The sequence below is a fragment of the Paramisgurnus dabryanus genome, chromosome 3 (assembly GCF_030506205.2).
Source record: "Paramisgurnus dabryanus chromosome 3, PD_genome_1.1, whole genome shotgun sequence".
NCBI classification, from domain to species: domain Eukaryota; kingdom Metazoa; phylum Chordata; class Actinopteri; order Cypriniformes; family Cobitidae; genus Paramisgurnus; species Paramisgurnus dabryanus.
In genome coordinates, this window is record NC_133339.1 from 42,863,568 (window position 1) to 42,882,262 (window position 18,695).

Here is an 18,695-nt window from a genome sequence, read left to right on the forward strand (position 1 = left end):
TGGCATACGCGAGCGTCTCTTTCATCATAAACCCTTTAGATGCGTCTGCAGCAGGCACTTATTTTGACAAGACACCTGATGCACACATTATCACTCGACCCGCAGAAAACATATTTTGAAATTACGAACCACACACATGATCGGCTACATACATGTTGTGATGAACTTTGCATCGAGCCAATGTTTGGATGTTTTTGCAATTATTATTATTTTTTTGAACTGCACAATTCTCAAGGTTTGTGAACAGGTGATGGAAACTAACCCTCCCTGTAAATAACTCGCATCACTTACTTTGCTTACTACTATGTTTGTCCAATCTACTTAGGGTTGACAGACACGCATGAGACTGAACGTGAAAACCTCTAGGGACCCCAGAAGCAGCTTCTCTATTAAGGCCAGCAAGTTCAGTCGTGTGGCCATGAACAAAATCAATGCGGTGTAGTTATGCATAAATAGATGTCCTACATTCTGACAGATCTATGTTTCAACTGACAAATAAACAAGTTTTTACCCACTCAGCTAATGAGTGTTTGGATCGCAGGACTATATTAATGCTTACCGGGTGATTTTACAGCGCATAGCTTCATCAAAGAAGCAAAGATACCTTTAGTTTACAGTAACAAATGGCTAAATAACCTCTTCACAACTGTTTTTGAAAATAGATCTAAAATCGAGATATAGTTGGGTACTGCTTTATATGATACAGTATATGGGTGGCTATTGGTTTTGCTACCTCTGTTTGGTATAAATAACCTCTATCCTACAGTCCGTACTACCTAAACACACAATTCGGAGTCACACAGTAGAGGCGACAGGGGTGCCAGGGAGCTGAGCGTACTAGATTGGTTTGAGTCCCACAAGGTCACAGGACTGGCATTCAGCTAAGCAGGCATGTAAATATAGCTTCATGAAAGGCATGCCATGGATTATGTCTTAGGACTCTCAGATTTCGTCTTCACCCTGAAGCGATTGTGATGTATGGAGAGCTGGTAACCGGGTGGCCAGATTTCAGGTGTTAAGATAGTGCATATTCAGAACTCACTCAAGTCTGGGTTCGTCGTCACTTCACGTCTCTTGAGATCTCTCTCGCTTGTTTCTTTCGATTTGGATTATCTCTGAAGATCTGAGGAAAGTTTGATGGGTGATATGTTGTAAGTGACAGATAACTTTATAATACAGGATCCATCGTGTTTGAGACAGCATCATGGATGCATTAGCTTTAGAGGCGAAAAGTGCTAAGAGTGAAAGCACACCTGCTCCTGCACCTGCGCCCCACAAACCTAGACCAAAACCTCCTAAAAAACCTAAACGTATCGTTTACTTTGAGGTGGAGATACTGGATGCCAAGACCAGGGAGAAACTATTGCTACTGGATAAGGTACGTGACTTTTGAAGTGATATAAAAGTAAGCAAAATGAATAGATATTTAAAAGAAATCATCTGTTATAGATGGTTTAAGTAAAGCAACTGCAATCGTAGCACAGGTCGTAAGTTTTTGCCAATGTGGTTTTAAATTTATAATGTTGCTTTTGGAAGACGATTAGGAATTCCTATGTGAGTTTATCCATGCATGTACCGTAAATCAGATTTTCCTTGCATAGGAAAATTGCAGTGTTGCGCTGTATTAATAAAAAGACAAATACAATATGAAGAAATACAGAAGCCAAAATAACAATAAAACATTATTAAGTTAATAAACATACAATTGGAAAATATGAGCAATTTTATATATGTGTACTTATTTACTATTTTGAGACTTTAAAAAAAAATGCTGGGTTATTTTCAACCCAGCGTTGGGTCAAAAACGGACGAGCCCAGTAGTTGGGTTAAATTAACCAACACTGTAAAAAAAAATGCAGAATGAAGTTAAAACAACTTGGTTTTGCAAGTCAATTTAACCTATTTTAAGTTTTGACTCAAAAAAGTTATAAAAACAAGTTAAAATGTTTCACTTAATTTATTAAGTTAAAGTAACATAAAAATAAGTTGATTTGACAAAAATGCTGAATTTTTTACAATGCAGATTTTTTTTACATTTGACACAAAACCCATTATATAGGTTAAATAACAACGCAACAGGCTTTGTTCGTCCCCTTTTTGACCCAATGCTGGGTTGAAAATAACCCATCGTTTTTGAGACTCCTGTGGAATGTAAATGTTTAAATAGAAATATAGCTGAAGATATTTCCAAGCTGTTTATCTTTCTGCAGGTCGAGCCAACGGCAACTATTTTGGACATTAAGTCAATGTTCCACAAATCAAGTAAGCCCGTCTCTCTAGTGAAGCGCATACGAGACCTTTCTTTTAATAGCTTTCAGCGAGGAATATGATAAGTTGATGACATTGAAATAATAGTTATAGCAAAGTCTTACGTGTCAGGCTTCAATTTTCACAGATCCACATTGGTACGCTGCCAGACAGTCTTTATGCCTGGATCCAAGTGAGTTCATCTGATTTATTACAGTTGTTATACAGTAGATACTGTATGTGAGCCTATCTGTGAAATTTAATCTAAAGTCTCATAATCTAATAACGAGATTTGGAGCATTAAAGTTTTATTTTTTTCATTGATTACAATCTTTGTCATGACTTTACTCAGTCAATATTAAACATATCAAGGTTATATTTTCACATGTTCTTTACATTTTATGTAGAAAAGAGTAAATCACAAAATAAAAGATTTTCACAGGCAGGGTCACATCACTATTAAACATTTGCTGTAGTTTTGCAGCAGTTTTCCAGTAACTTACTGTAGATTTAAATTGATGTTATTTACTGTCAACAGTTTGTTCAAAGTTAAATGAAATCCTTATCAACCATTTTCTGTTTTTTTCCTCCAGATTTGTGGTTCCCAGAATGCTTTGCATGAGGTTGTTATTTTAGTTTTATTCTGTAAAGAAAAAGATTTGTTAATGTTTAATGTTCATTTAACTTTGAACAAACAGCTGCCACTAATACTGTCATTTATACAGACATTTGTAAAAGGGTAGAAAATGGCGGGCCATTTTTTTACATTTATACAGTAGGCTATACCCTTCTGAATACTTAGATGAAGACTTTATGGTTGCTTTCAGAAGGAAAACCTTTACGAGATGAAGAAATCTTACAGGACCTTCCTGTGGGAACCACTGCAACCCTTTACTTCAGAGACTTGGGAGCCCAGATTTCCTGGGGAACTGTGAGTGTTCACACAAATCATTTGAAACACATACACAGGGGCGCTGTAAAGGGGGGGTAAACAATGACGATTCTCGGGGCCCACGAGTAAGAGGGGGCCCAGAGAAGCCCCCAAAATTGTGGTGCTAAAAAATATTTAATAGTAAAAATTATTAACTTTATTCTATTTGCTGTTTCCTGGTATCAAATTTTTTAAATTTGTTTAGGAAACACAAACGTCCGTGGGCCCCTTTTCCCCCTCTCAATTATCATAAAATGGTTCAGTCCGCCCAAGTTGTATAATCCAGGCAACACAGCTTGACTTCACTTATAGCGCCGGCAGAATATCAACTTGGCAAAACTCAATTTAAACAGCGCAAAATGACTGCCTGTGGACGTTATAGATAGAAATGATTATATGTCTGTTTTTATTCACACAATAAATATTTAAACTAGTTGTAATGAAAATGCATGTAGTTTTAGGAAAAGTCAGGGAGCAGCAAGGCTTTATGATTTATTAGACAAAGTAATTGACTATGCAAATTTCAAAACGGTCAAAATGACGCCTTGTTTGTTCTAGTGTTAAAGATAATTACCACACTGCAAAAAATGATTTTCAAGAAAAAAATTCTTAGTAGTTTTGTCTTGTTTTCAGTAAAAATATCTAACATTACTTAAATAAAGATGCTTTTTCATGATGAGCAAAACGACCCAAGAAAATTAATCTAGTTTTTAGACAAAAAAAATGTAAGTGATTTTGTGCATAAAACAAGCAAAAAAATCTGCCAATGGGGTAAGCAAAAAAATCTTGAACATTTTTCTTAAACACTAAATTCAAGAAAAATTCAAGAAAAATTTGCTTACCCCATTAGCAGATTTTCTTGCTTGTTTTATGCACAACATCCTTTAAATGTAATATTTTTGGTCTAAAAACTAGAATTATTTTCTTGGGTCGTTTTGCTCAAGAAAAAACATCTTAATTTAAGAATTTTTTGATATTTTACTGAAAACAAGAAAAAAATAGTAAGAATTTTTTTTCTTGAAAATAATTTTTTGCAGTGCATAAGTTTAAATGTTACGGTTAAAATGACTGCTGGTGGCCGTTCTAGTGTTAAAAGTGCATGATAAGGGAATTCAATTTTCTGCCCATGTTAGGTCAAGAAAACGCTGGAAAAAATAACAATACACAGTTTTAGTTAAACGTTCAACACTGCAAAAATTGACTTTCTTACTTAGTATTTTTGTCTTGTTTTCAGTAGAAATATCTAAAAATTCTTAAATTAAGATGCTTTTTCTTGATGAGCAAAATGACCTAAGTAAATAAGTCTAGTTTTAAGACAAATTAATATACAATTTAAGTGAAATTGTCCTCAAAACAAACAAAATGATCTGCCAATGGGGTGAAAAAAAATTGTGAAATAATATTTATTTTTTCTTAAACACTTAATTCAAGTAAAATGTTCTCACCCCATTGGAAGTCAAAATACCATAAAAGCGCATGATTTTATGAAAATTAATATGAAAAAAGTCTCAGCTGTGTTGGGGGCCCTGTCAAGATTCTTTTCATGGGGCCCAAAATCCTTAGCAGCACCCCTGCACATACACTCGCTGTTTCACATATAGACACATGGTATGCTGTCACAAAAAAGATACAAAACTGGGATGGTACCCTTTTGTATCTTTATGAATAAACAACACATTGAAATGTTGTACTTTTTGGGGTGCAATAATATACCCTAAGAACCTATTGTGTGTGCGTACCTTAAGGAACAATTTTGTAAAGTTAAATGCTAGGAGTACAACAATTGATCTTTAAGGTACAGTAATATACCCCAAAAGATACGACATTTTAGTACATTTATAAAGGTACACAAGGGTTCCACCCCAGCAACAGAAAAGGCATAGTTTTTTACCTTTATTTCCATATATAGATGGTTTAATTGGCGGTTTTGTGCCTAAAAGTGAACTTATGTGCCTAAAAGTGAACCAAAGTGAACTTCCGGTCTGTGTTTATTTATCGTCTGGCCACTGGCTTAACTGATCTCTGAAACAAATACCTTGTCAGAAATAAAATGTTTTGGTTTGCCAAAGAAGAGGTTTGGCAACCAGAATTCAAGGACCTGTAGTTAAAGGAAAACACCACAGTTTTTCAATATTTTACTATGTTCTTACCTCAACTTAGACAAATTGATACATACCTATCTTTATTTGATGCATACACTTAGTCTTTGTACAGAAGACGCTCAAACATCCGTCAATAGAACAGTGTCCGAGGTCTGCAAACTAAGTCCTCTTCCGCCATAAAATATAGTTCTAATTTTTATACGCTAAAAAAATTGTCATGTTTTATTTTGTGCCACCATACTTAGTTGTGTAACTACTCATGTAACAGTCTTTAAATAGGGAAAACATGGAAGTGTTTGGTGGCTTCTGTTTGGATCCTAAGGAATGAATGGGGCTAGGCTCAATGCTAACACATTCACGATGTGCTGTACCAATATTTAGTGCACTCATTGAAAAAAGATAGGTATGTATAATTAATCTAAGTTAAGGTAAGAACATAGTAAAATATTGAAAACGGTGGTGTTTTCCTTTAACTGTACCTTTAAAGAGTAACTAAACCCTAAACCAACTTGTTTTAGTTAATGATCTGTAAGAATGATGCTTTATTAGTGCTGTTCATTGATGTTAGTAACTTTTTTGACATTTGGATATAAAGTGTTTCAATACTGCAATATATGGTGTAAAAACGTCTGAGTGCTGCCCTCTTCAGGTTGAACGGTGGCTACTGCAGTTGAATTTTCCTATTGGATGTTGGGTCCAAAAAATGACTCGTGACGTAAGCAGGTTCAAGCTCACCACGCCCTTGTTACAATCTCACCACACACTTGGTACGAGCTTAGTTCGTCCCCTCTATCTCCGTTGGCATCTGCCCACTTTTCTTGCGTTTTTTAAATATTGCCAGTGGGCGGAATCAGGCTCTGACCAGGGGTTTAGTTACGCTTTAAATGTATACAATAAATCTTGAAGGTACAGCAATGTACCCCAAAAGGTACAACATTGTAGTACATCTATAAATGTACACAAAGGGTAATACCCCAGCGACAAAAAAGTATGGACTACAGCTACTTTGACTGATAAAAACCCTCAAACTTTTGGAGTTTGCTCTGCACAAGAAGAACACGCTTATGTGAGCCATGCCTCGCCAAAAAGAGCTTTCAGAGGAGCTGAAATAGTCCACTGCTATTAAAGGCTCTCTAAGCGAATCTGCGAGACGTTAGTTATTGTTGACGTTTGAAACTGTTTTCAAACAGACGGAGCGTAGCTAACTCCTCCCCCTCCCTTCCGTGCTTTCATGAACGTGCCCAACCCCCACCCCCAAATCCTTTTTGTCGTTTATTGGCTGGAATACTTTGTTTTGTTTTGTGATGCTAGGTTTGGCCACTTGTTGATATTGCCGTTTGTGAAGCCTGGGCTGTCTACAGAGATCGCGTTTTTTTACAGTTTGATCAGCGGTCAGGTAGCAAGCAGATAGTGAGGAGATGTTTCTGGTATGTAACAAAAAATGTTTTATGGTCTAAAACGCTTCAATTCGCTTAGAGCGCCTTTAAAAGTTATCAAAGGGATTATTTTCAGGTGCGTAATATCACTACGCATGCTGCTGCTATGTTACGGCAGCAAAGTCCTTGATTATTACGCCAGAATGAGAGTATAGTTCCTAGCCATATCTGCCTAGAAAATCACAACTTTTAATTTTCCGTCATACTTAGTACACGATGTAAATACAGAAGAGGAAAGTTTTAAATAGGAAAAATATCGAAACTCTCTGGTTATTTTTTTAGCGTGACGCTAATGGTCTAATCAGATTCAATGGATTGTGCTAAGCTATGCTAAAAGTGCTAGCGCCAGCGTCGAAGATCAGCTGAATGGATTCCAAAACAGTAAAAACCAAATGTTTAACTCTAGGGGAGCTAGCATATTTTGAGTGTCCCTTTAAATTTGTTTTAATGACATTAATTTTTTCTCTCTCTTTATTAAGTTACAAAACATGTGTGCACAAAAAATTTTCAGGACAAAAAGGCTTCCTCAGGCAAAAGTCAGTATATTTAGTACTGTATGACTTCTCTCGGCACAAACACAAGTCCTGAAGTCATTAGATTAGAAATTAGGATAAATCGAATAAATGAAATTAAATTTTTATTTAGGTTGAAGAAATCCTGCAGGTTCCTGCCATCACTATTGTAGTACAGGCTATCCCATGTGTGTGTTTATAGGCATTTTACAGCTTCCACATGTATCATCCAATCACAATTAATAGTCACAAGTGTCTGTCTTGGCTTTGAAATGCGTTCAAGCGGCCCATGTAACTCTGTCTTGTGTCAGTACAACATGCATACGGTCCTTCGGTTCAGTTTTCTCTCACCTCTCCAGTTCTCTTTACTCTTTACTCAGAACAAGTAATCTCTTCGGTCCCATTTACCACCAGGTGTTGATCCCATTCACCTCCTGTTCACCTTCTCACCAATGCTCACACAGTCCCACAGGACAGGGATAAAACCAGCAGGCATATACTCTGCATCGTTGCTGATTAATTGGTTGTATTTCGATAGCATATGAATAAACATCTATATCATGAGAAATCAAACAATTGTAGGATAAGAAAGATATAATATGATCCTGATCCAGACTAAAGTTTCCTTGTCTAATAATGAGATTCGGAGCATCAAAGTTTGATTTCATCCATTGATTTAAATATTTGTGTGTTGCTCCTTGCAGGTGTTTCTAATCGAGTACATCGGACCACTTGTCATATACCTGCTATTTTACTTCAGACTTCCTCTTATCTACGCTCCCAAGTATGAATTCACCACCAGTAAGCATTGGGTTGTGCAGTAAGTATCAGAGTCATTGAATGGGAATAGTGTCCTTAGGTGTGATTTATCATTGAGTGTTTTGGATTCAGTCCATGAACAGTGGGAACAGTGTCTTCTGACAGACGACCCACCAGAAGAGTATTTTAAGAATAATGTTGCCAAGTGTTTCAAGAATAAACATTTATTTGATGATCTGGTTTTTAAACTGATCTTGTTGACTCTCCTCAGTATAGCCTGTGTGTGTCACTCCTTCCATTATGTGAAGCGAATCTTGGAAACGCTGTTTATCCATCGCTTCTCTCATGGTACCATGCCGCTGCGCCACATTTTCAAAGTAAGCATGCATCACATTTGTGGATATTTTCATTTAGTCATTTCGAAGAATTGTTTCTAAACGTAGTGCTTGTGACATCACCCATAGGACAAATGAATACATCCCTATCTTTTTTCAATGCATGCACTTAATCTTTGTATAGGGCCTCATGAATGTGTAAGCATTTAGCCTAGCCCCATTCATTCCTTAGGATCCAAACAGGGATGAATTTAGAAGCCACCAAACACTTCCATGTTTTCCCTATTTAAAGACTGTTACATGAGTAGTTACACCAAGTATAGTGACACAAAATAAAACGTAGCAATTTTTTAAGCAGATAAAATTAGAACTATATTGTATGGCTGAAGAGCACTTAGATTGCAGCACTTTGACCTCGGCGTGCAGTAATATCATCACTCCTGACTACTCCCCCTCTCGCTCAAACTTCTGTCAATCAGGCCCGGCTCCACGTGGGGGGGGTTCAGAGTGGGCCTGGCCCATCCAATCAAGGACTTGGCACAACCTGGCCCCACAGCACATAACAGGCAATCTTTTGGCCAAAAATCTGTAATGTTATACTATATTAACAGACGTGAGTATAATTCATAATAAAAACAGCATTTTAGATTAAATAAATTTTTTAGTTTTTAGTAAGTTACTAAGTCCAAAATATGTACAAAAAAATATAAAAAATGAAGAAAACACAAACACAACAATAACAAACAACCCTAACAATTGAAGTGGCGGCCGGCGACTTCTTTTTCGTGGGGGCTCGATGTGAAGTTTGTCACAGCATGTATATAGCCCGTCATGTGTGTGGTTCGTAATTTCAAAATATGTGTTCTGTGGATCAAGAGATCCTATGTGTATCACGTGTCTAAAGGGTTTATGATAAAAGAGTCGCATAATTTCATGCGTAATCATAGTTTACTGTAGCCTGGGTGCCAGCCGATCTTAGCCCCGCCCACAACATTTTGAAAACGGGAAGATCGGTCTGGGGTTTGCTACTATGCTAGTGAGCTACTATGCGAGACCCGGTCGACCAATCAAATTGTCAGGGCGGGCTTTATACCATGATGGACAGATGATCAACAGTAACGTAATCAACCACGTCACCAAAGAGCGCGTGTGTTGAATCTATCTACAACAAAATGGCTGCCGCTGTAGAATTCAGATGTGTGGATTATTTCTGACATTGAATCTGTTCTAAAAAATATCGACAGAGCATTGATTTTAAAAGAGGAACAGAGAAATGCGATCAAGGCATTTGTTGATCGGAAAGATGTTTTTGCCGTCCTTCGGCAAAAGTTGATCGCACTTATGAAAGACCAAGTTAAAGGGATCGTTCTGCCAAAAATGATATTAAACCTATGATTTACTCACCCCCAAGCTGTCCGAGTTGCTACCTTCCGGTAGCGCCGCCATCTTAGTCGCGTCCGCATTCAGGATGAGAGCTTACGCAGCCTACGGAGGCTACTCTGCTGCTGCTCTGTGCCCCCGCCCTCCGAATTTGTCATACGTCACTAAGAAAAGTGCGTACACTACGCTAATACTCTCTCCTGAATACAGAGGAGTCTAAGATGGCGGCGCTACCGGAAGGTATTTATTTTCGTTAATAAAGTTTTAAATATGGATATTTCTACAACAACACCAGTTGTTGTACCCTCAGAAGACCTTTGTTTATCATCCTGGAGTCGTTTGGATTTAATTTGTGAAAGATGGACGCACTTTTTTTGGACTTGAAGGTCGTGGACCCCGTAACATTACATTTAATCAACTGAAAGATCTAAAACATTTTCTAAAATATCCGAAAATGTGTTTGTCTGAAAAACGATGGACATATGCAACTCGGACAGCGTGGGGGTGAGTAAATATTGGTTCATTTTTGTTATATCATTTTTGGCCGAGCTATCCCTTTAAAGAAGCAACTGAAATGGGTATCATAGCGATGCAATTCGGCGTGCACGACGAGATGGATATAATTAGCGGTCGTTGCCAGCTTCTTTTCGGAAGCCCGGAATCATGGCTGGTGAATAAGTGGAGGGACATGCTAGGCTCCGATATTTTTCAAGCAAACGTAATGGGTATCGTCGTGGATGAAGTTCACTTAATGTACAAATGGTAAGAGATAGTCTTATTGTATGACTTAGTAAATACTAAATGTTGTGATATAAATGAAATGTTGTAAACATAGTAGGTGTTGATGTACGTTCGCTAGTATAATCACAATGTTAGTGTAATTGTAGCGAAATAACTAGCAGTTCGGTCAGGCTGCAAAAGACGTCATTTCAACATACGTCACACACTCAGTTGCTCTGATTGGTCATAAGTCTATCCAATTGAGTGGAGAGGCATTTTTCGGTTGAGACACGCCTCATAATCATAGCCCAATGGAGCGGTATCAGACTCAAATTCTGACTAGAATTGAGTATGACAACGTCAGGCTAAGTTTACCGTTAAGGGAGTGTCTTGCGTGTATTTTGTGAACGTGAGCGTCTCTTTTATCATAAACGGTTTTGACACGTGTGCAGCAGGCACTTATTTTGACAAAACATGTGATGCACATGGTTCACATGACGCAAAATAACACATATTTTGAAAAAAGTGCAACACACATGACACTCCGAACACATATTTTGAATTTTCCCCTCATATGATCAGTCACGAGCCGCCACTGAACAATTTAGTCTTAAATATATGATAATAAAACTAAAGACATGGGAGATTAAAGCATTAAGAACCCCCAATCCGACCAGCCCACCTGGAATATTACTTGGCCCACCTTTCATCTCATATCTAGAGCCGGGCCTGCTGTCAATATTATTGCGTGCCGAGGTCGAAGTGCTGCAATCTAAGTGCTCTTCGGCCATACAATATAGTTCTCATTTTTATCTGCTTAAAAATTCGCCACATTTATTTTGTGCCACCACCATACTTACTCGTGTAACTACTCATGTAACAGTCTTTAAATAGGGAAAACATGGAAGTGTTTGGTGGCTTCTAAATTCATCCATGTTTGGATCCTAAGGAATGAATGGGGCTAGGCTAAATGCTAATACCTAATGCTAATTAATAACGCGCTGTACAAAGATTAAGTGCACATATTGAAAAAAGATAGGTATGTGTTAATTAATCTAAGTTGAGGTAAAAACATAGTAACATATTGAAAAACGGTGCTGTTTTCCTTTAAAAGTTCAGGAGTATTTGGGCGGGGCTTAAATGGTAAAGGCCGCGGTATACTTTTTTTCCGCGTCCGCGTCCGGCTCGCGCGCGCACGCGTCCGCGCAGCTTTTCGAGTATAGTCCCCGCGGCTACACGCGGATGGCCGCGTTCGACACTATACGCAATACAAATGATTTCTTATTCAAATTATTAGTCTAACAGGCTGTCAGGGCAGCACTGATTTGGCGACATTTACAGTACATTAAAACATTAGGATAGGTGAAGAAAAGTAACTGATCCACCATTGCAAACACAGTTTAGAACAAACAACAAGACAACAAGAACAGGAATCAAACAAACATGCTCCAGAGCTTTCTGTTCTTTGAAGAAGTAAAAGTTAAAGAAGAAAAACCATAGTGTGTGTGCAAATGCTGTCTGTTTCCTTTGTATAATTGTTTATAGTGGAATGAACTGTATAAATATTTTCTCGCGCATGCGCTGTTGTACGCGGACTGTACGCGCACTGTCCGCGCGGTCTCAAACTTTGGGCTGCACGCGGACGGTCCGCGCGGCCGGCCGCGGACCCTCTCGATGACGAAAATGACGTCATGCGGACGGCGCGCATACGCGGACGTCCCTAGTATACTTTCGGCTTAACACAATCACAAGCATCCATTCAGGTTGCAGCTGTATATGGCCCTGTCCCAAATGGCACAAATGTCACCATGTAGTGCAGATTTTTGGAATCCTTGAAGCAAGTTCACGAGGGCGAACCAGAGTCGTATTTTGGGACAGAAATAGGAAGAGAATTTGCTCATCAGTTTAAACTCCTCCCATCCGTCATCTGATTGCTCTTTCCAAGGACTTTTGGGTTGGTAAAGTATGTGGAGCCTGCAGCAGTCGGTGCAAAGGTGGCGCTGATGAGCACACTTTGGAGTGTAAAAAAGACAGATGGGACACACTACAGACACTGGCCCTGTCCCAAATGGCAGACTCCAAACTTTCCGTCACGCCGTAAATAGGAAGAGAAGTTGCCCATCAGTGTGAACTCCTCACTTTCGTTCGTCTGATTGGTCTGATTGCTCTTTCGCAAGGACTTCTGGGTTGGTAAAGTGCATGAAGCCTGCAGCATTGCGGGCTTCGCCGAAGACAGGATCAAGGGTGCAAAGGGGGCGCTGATGAGCACACTTTGTAGCATAAAAATGACAGATGGGACACACCACGGACTCGTAGACACTGGCCCTGTCCCCAACGGCACACTCCAAACTTATGGACTTCCTCAGAGTCCACACTTTGATGACATCATGTAGTGCAGACCGTAGGGACCCTTGACTCGAGTCCACAAGGGCGCACCGGAGTCGTATTTTGGGACAGACTCGAGCTTCACGCCGAAAATAGGAAGAGAAGTTGCCCATCAGTGTGAACTCCTCACTTTCGTCGTCTGATTGGTCTGATTGCTCTTTCGCAAGGACTTCTGGGTTGGTAAAGTGCGTGAAGCCTGCAGCAGTGTGGGCTTCGCCGAAGACAGGATCAAGGGGGCAAAGGGGGCGCTGATGAGCACACTTTGTAGCATAAAAATGACAGATGGGACACACTACGGACTCGTAGACACTGGCCCTGTCCCCAATGGCACACTCCAAACTTGTGGACTTCCTCAGAGTCCACACTTTGATGACATCATGTAGTGCAGACTATAGGGACCCTTGACTCAAGTACACGAGGGCGCACCAGAGTTGGAGTTTGGGACAGACCTCAGCGTCACTCCAGAAATAGGAAGAGAAGTTGCCCATCAGTGTGAACTCCTCACTTTCGTCGTCTGATTGGTCTGATTGCTCTTTCGCAAGGACTTCTGGGTTGGTAAAGTGCGTGAAGCCTGCAGCAGTGCGGGCTTCGCCGAAGACCCTATCAAGGGTGCAAAGGGGCGTTGATGAACACACTTTGTAGCATAAAAATGACAGATGGGACACACTACGGACTCGTAGACACTTGCCCTGTACCCAATGGCACACTCCAAACTTGTGGACTTCCTCAGAGTCCACACTTTGATGACATCATGTAGTGCAGACTATAGGGACCCTTGACTCAAGTACACGAGGGCGCACCAGAGTTGGAGTTTGGGACAGACTTGAGCGTCACTCCAGAAATAGGAAGAGAAGTTGCCCATCAGTGTGAACTCCTCACTTTCGTCATCTGATTGGTCTGATTGCTCTTTCGCAAGGACTTCTGGGTTGGTAAAGGGCGTGAAGCCTACAGTAGTGCGGGCTTCACCGAAGACAGCATCAAGGGTGCAAAGGGGGCACTGATGAGCACACTTTGTAGCATAAAAATGACAGATGGGACACACTACGGACTCGTAGACACTTTCCCTGTCCCCAATGGCACACTCCAAACTTGTGGACTTCCTCAGAGTCCACACTTTGATGACATCATGTAGTGCAGACTATAGGGACCCTTGACTCAAGTACACGAGGGCGCACCAGAGTTGGAGTTTGGGACAGACTTGAGCGTCACGCCAGAAATAGGAAAAGAAGTTGCCCATCAGTGTGAACTCCTCACTTTTGCCGTCTGATTGGTCTGATTGCTCTTTCGCAAGGACTTCTGAGTTGGTAAAGTGCGTGAAGCTTGCAGCAGTGCGGGCATCGCCGAAGACAGCATCAAGGGTGCAAAGGGGGCGCTGATGAGCACACTTTGTAGCATAAAAATGACAGATGGGACACACTACGAACTCGTAGACACTTGCCCTGTCCCCAATGGCACACTCCAAACTTGTGGACTTCCTCAGAGTCCACACTTTGATGACATCAAGTAGTGCAGAGCCTAGGGACTCTTGAGGCGAATCCACGAGGGCGCACCAGAGTCATATTTTGGGTCAGACTTGAGCGTCATGCCGGAAATAGGAAGAGAAGTTGCCCATCAGTGTGAACTCCTCACTTTCATCGTCTGATTGCTCTTTCGCAAGGACTTCTGGGTTGGTAAAGTGCGTGAAGCCTGCAGCAGTGCGGGCTTTGCCGAAGACAGCATCAAGGGTGCAAAGGGGGCACTGATGAGCACACTTTGTAGCATAAAAATGACAGATGGGACACACTACGGACTCGTAGACACTTGCCCTGTACCCAATGGCACACTCCAAACTTGTGGACTTCCTCAGAGTCCACACTTTGATGACATCAAGTAGTGCAGAGCCTAGGGACTCTTGAGGCGAGTCCACGAGGGCGCACCAGAGTCATATTTTGGGTCAGACTTGAGCGTCATGCCGGAAATAGGAAGAGAATTTGCCCATCAGTGTGAACTCCTCACTTTCGTCGTCTGATTGCTCTTTCGCAAAGACTTCTGGCAAGCCTGCTGCAAGGGGGCGCTGATGAGCACACTACAGAGTGTAAAAATGAGAGATGGGACACCCTACAGACTCATAAACTAAGCGAGCATGCACAATTTAAGGCCACGAGACCAAAAGTCCCATGAAGTGAGCCATTTGGGACAGGGCCTTTGAAAGTTGAGAGAGATAGCAGATTTCCCATAAGTGGGCGTGGTTTAAGAGCAGCAACCGGACACGCCCCCACCGCTTGAGAGCAAAGAATTCTACCTATTTTCCAAGATTTTAATAACTTATTTTATTTATTTTGGCATTTTTTCTCATTTAAATTTGGCTGGGCGGGTAATAACACATATTTCTGTGGTGTGACAAACTCAGAACACATATTTAATCCAACTTTAAACGGACTTTAATCTTTTACAGAATTGTTCATGTTACTGGTGCTTTGCAGCATGGATGGCTTATTACATCAATCACCCTCTCTACACACCTCCACGTATGAAATATCTCTATATGACATTTCATTTTCATGTCTTTCATGTTTTAAGTGAACATTGTCAATACTCTGAATGCACTGAAATGCTGTCAGTCTGTTTACATGCAGATTATGGAGAAAGGCAGGTGAAGACAGCACTTGTAATCTTTCTAGTGAGCATTTTTTTACTCTGTAATGTTGTTTTTACGAAATATAATTTTTTTATCAGTCTTATACTTATGGTAAAATTTTATTTTCACAGCTCTGTCAAATCGGCACCTTCTCAATTCACGTGGCTCTGCGAAATCTCAGGCCATCTGGTAAGATCTCAATAAACACATATCATCATAAATACATAAATGATGAAAACATCTGTGGTTTCATTATATATCAACAATAAGATTTTTCCCCATCAAGGATCTAAGGTGAAGAAGATTCCCTATCCAAACAAGAATCCATTTACCTGGATATTTGCACTCGTCTCATGTCCAAACTACACATATGAGGTGAGAAGGATTGCAAAAATATCAAGGTTACATTTTCACAATATTTTTTAGTTCCAGGTCATACAGTAATGTTTTTAGATGTTAAACCTTGTAAAGATATGAAATGCTGACCTCTAGTGATAGAGTAAATAACAGACACTACAACTGTGACGTGAATGCAACTGAATCTGTGTTTCTTCTCTAGCTGGGAATTTGGCTTGGATTTACATTGATGACCCAGTGTGTTCCTGTGTTGTTCTTCACTGTGGTGGGATTCATACAGATGACAGTTTGGGCCAAAGGGAAACATCGCAGCTACCTGAAGGAGTTTAAAGAGTATCCATCACTGCGCTCCCCAATCTTACCCTTCATCCCATAACAGAAACCCCCAAAATCTCAGTCATCGAGAAGCATTCTTTCTTGAACCCGGTCATTTTTATAGTAACAGTCATTTTACGTGATAACATACTATATAAAGCGCTCAAGACAGATATACCTGAGGTCTATAGAAGAAACAAGTGATTTCAAATTCAGGTTAAATAGCCAAATTAATTAAAAATTACCAGAACAGATATTTGGAGAAGACATTATTACTATAAAAACTGAATTTCAAAGTAAACTTTTTCTATTGTTTGAATAGACAAATCAGTTTTGAATTTAATCACATATGGAGAAATGAATAGAAACCATGGTTGCCAGATCTGTGACAAAACCAGCCCACTGACCAATCAAAACTGAATTTCAAAGTAATCTATATCTATTATTTAAATAGACAAATCCTTTTTGGATTCAATTACATATTGAGAAAATGAAAAGAAACCAGGGTTGCCAGATAAGTATAAAAGAAAACAGCCTAATGACAAACCAAAACTCAGTTTCAAAGTATTTTTTTCTATTATTTGAATAGACAAATCATTTTTAAATGTAATCACATATTTAGAAAGTGAATAGAGACCTTGGTTGCCAGATCTGTGTAACAAAACCAGCCCAATGACCAATCAAAACTGAATTTCGAAGTAAACTTTTTCTATTGTTAAAATAGACAAATCCTTTTTAAATTTAATCACATATTTAGAAAGTGAATAGAAACCTTGGTTGCCAGATCTGTGTAACAAAACCAGCCCAATGACCAATCAAATCTGAATTTTAAATTAAACTTTTTCTATTATTTAAATAGACAAATCTTTTTTAAATTTAATCACATATTTAGAAAGTGAATAGAAACCTTGGTTGCCAGATCTGTGCAACAAAACCAGCCCAATGACCTATGACAACTGAATTTCAAAGTAAACTTTTTCTACTGTTTGAACAGACAAATCCTTAATGAATTTAATCACATATTGAGAAAGTAAACAGATACCAGGGTTGCCAGATCTGTGCAACAAAACCAGCCCACTGACCAATCAAAACTGAATTTCAAAGTAAACTTTTTCTATTGTTTAAATATACAAATCCTTTTTAAATTTAAACACATATTTAGAAAGTGAACAGATACCAGGGTTGCCAGATCAGTGTAACAAAACCAGCCCAAAGACCAATCAAAACTGAATTTCAAAGCAATATTTTTCTATTATTTGAATAGACAAATAATTTTTAAATGTAATCACATATTTAGAAAGTGAATAGAAACCTTGGTTGCCAGATCTGTGTAACAAAACCAGCCCAATGACCAATCAAAACTGAATTTCAAAGTAAACTTTTCTATTATTTAAATAGACAAATCCTTTTTAAATTGAATCACATATTGAGAAAGTAAACAGATACCAGGGTTGCCAGATATGTGCAACAAAACCAGCCCACTGACCAATCAAAACTGAATTTCAAAGTAAACTTTTTCTATTGTTTAAATATACAAATCCTTTTTAAATTTAATCACATATTTAGAAAGTGAACAGATACCAGGGTTGCCAGATCAGTTTAACAAAACCAGCCCAAAGACCAATCAAACCTGAATTTTAAATTAAACTTTTTCTATTATTTAAATAGACAAATCCTTTTTACATTTAATCACATATTGAGAAAGTGAATAGAAATCATGGCTGCCAGATCTGTGTAACAAAGCCAGCCCAATCAAAACTGAATTTCAAAGTAAACTATTCTATTATTTAAACAGACAAATCCTTTTTAAATGTAATCACATATTGAGAAAATAAATAGAAACCAGGGTTGCCAGATCAGTGTAACAAGCCAGACCAATGACCAATCAAAACTTCCCCACAACTATCCCAATGCACATATTGCCCAAAACTCAAAATATTCCACTCCCATTTTTAAAATACGTATTTTACAGTCCATGTTATGCATTACAGTTTCCTTTTGAAAATCACTGCATAGTAGTAATCATAAACACAGTCTGATTTCATAAATAAAGTCATCATATCTTAACAATGACAACTGATGAATAAAATCCCTCCCTCCATTAAACTGGAAAAAATAATCCACGGCAAGCTTAAAAGCCCAATTTTGCTGGAAAAATCCTGGCTTGGCAACCCTAATGCGGTTTTATTATAACAACTGAAATCAAAACTTGCTTATAAATTAAAGATTACATGAATGTGGAGTAAAGAACATAACATTTAAGCTTTTCAAGTTTGTTTAATATATAACTATAAAACACAACTTGTTCAGAAAGCTGTGAAATTGCCCTTACATAACATTCTAGTATGTTTTTTAGTTTATACACACATGTCTTAAAGAATAGTTCAAGCAAAAATGAGTATTTTGTCATCATTTACTCACCCTGAAATCAGATCTGGGACACTCGTTGTCTTCCATACAAGGGAAAACAATACTATGAAAATGTAATGGTGTATTCCCCAGAAATATCCCTTTAATGTATATATATATAGTCATATAAAATAACTAGTAAGCTACAAAACATTTTATGTTGTGTTTTTGTCATGACAAAAAGTGCACT

General features: G+C 38.8%; 1 protein-coding gene across 2 annotated transcripts; it reads left to right on the forward strand.

Moving 5' to 3' along the window:
• Nucleotides 1–793: 793 nt before the first annotated feature.
• On the forward strand, nucleotides 794–17,211 carry tecra (trans-2,3-enoyl-CoA reductase a). 2 transcript variants are annotated; one of them, XM_065263141.2, is made up of 11 exons: nucleotides 794–1,378; nucleotides 2,211–2,262; nucleotides 2,396–2,440; nucleotides 3,075–3,178; nucleotides 7,933–8,048; nucleotides 8,259–8,364; nucleotides 15,242–15,314; nucleotides 15,408–15,466; nucleotides 15,556–15,613; nucleotides 15,711–15,799; nucleotides 15,984–17,211. In XM_065263141.2, the coding sequence occupies exons 1-11, from the start codon at nucleotides 1,205–1,207 to the stop codon at nucleotides 16,155–16,157; spliced, it is 1,050 nt and encodes a 349-aa protein (XP_065119213.1). In that variant the 5' UTR covers nucleotides 794–1,204; the 3' UTR covers nucleotides 16,158–17,211. The 2 variants fall into 2 exon arrangements, with proteins under 2 accessions (XP_065119213.1, XP_065119214.1); XM_065263142.2 differs by having other exon boundaries at nucleotides 795–1,378; nucleotides 15,423–15,466.
• Nucleotides 17,212–18,695: the final 1,484 nt, after the last annotated feature.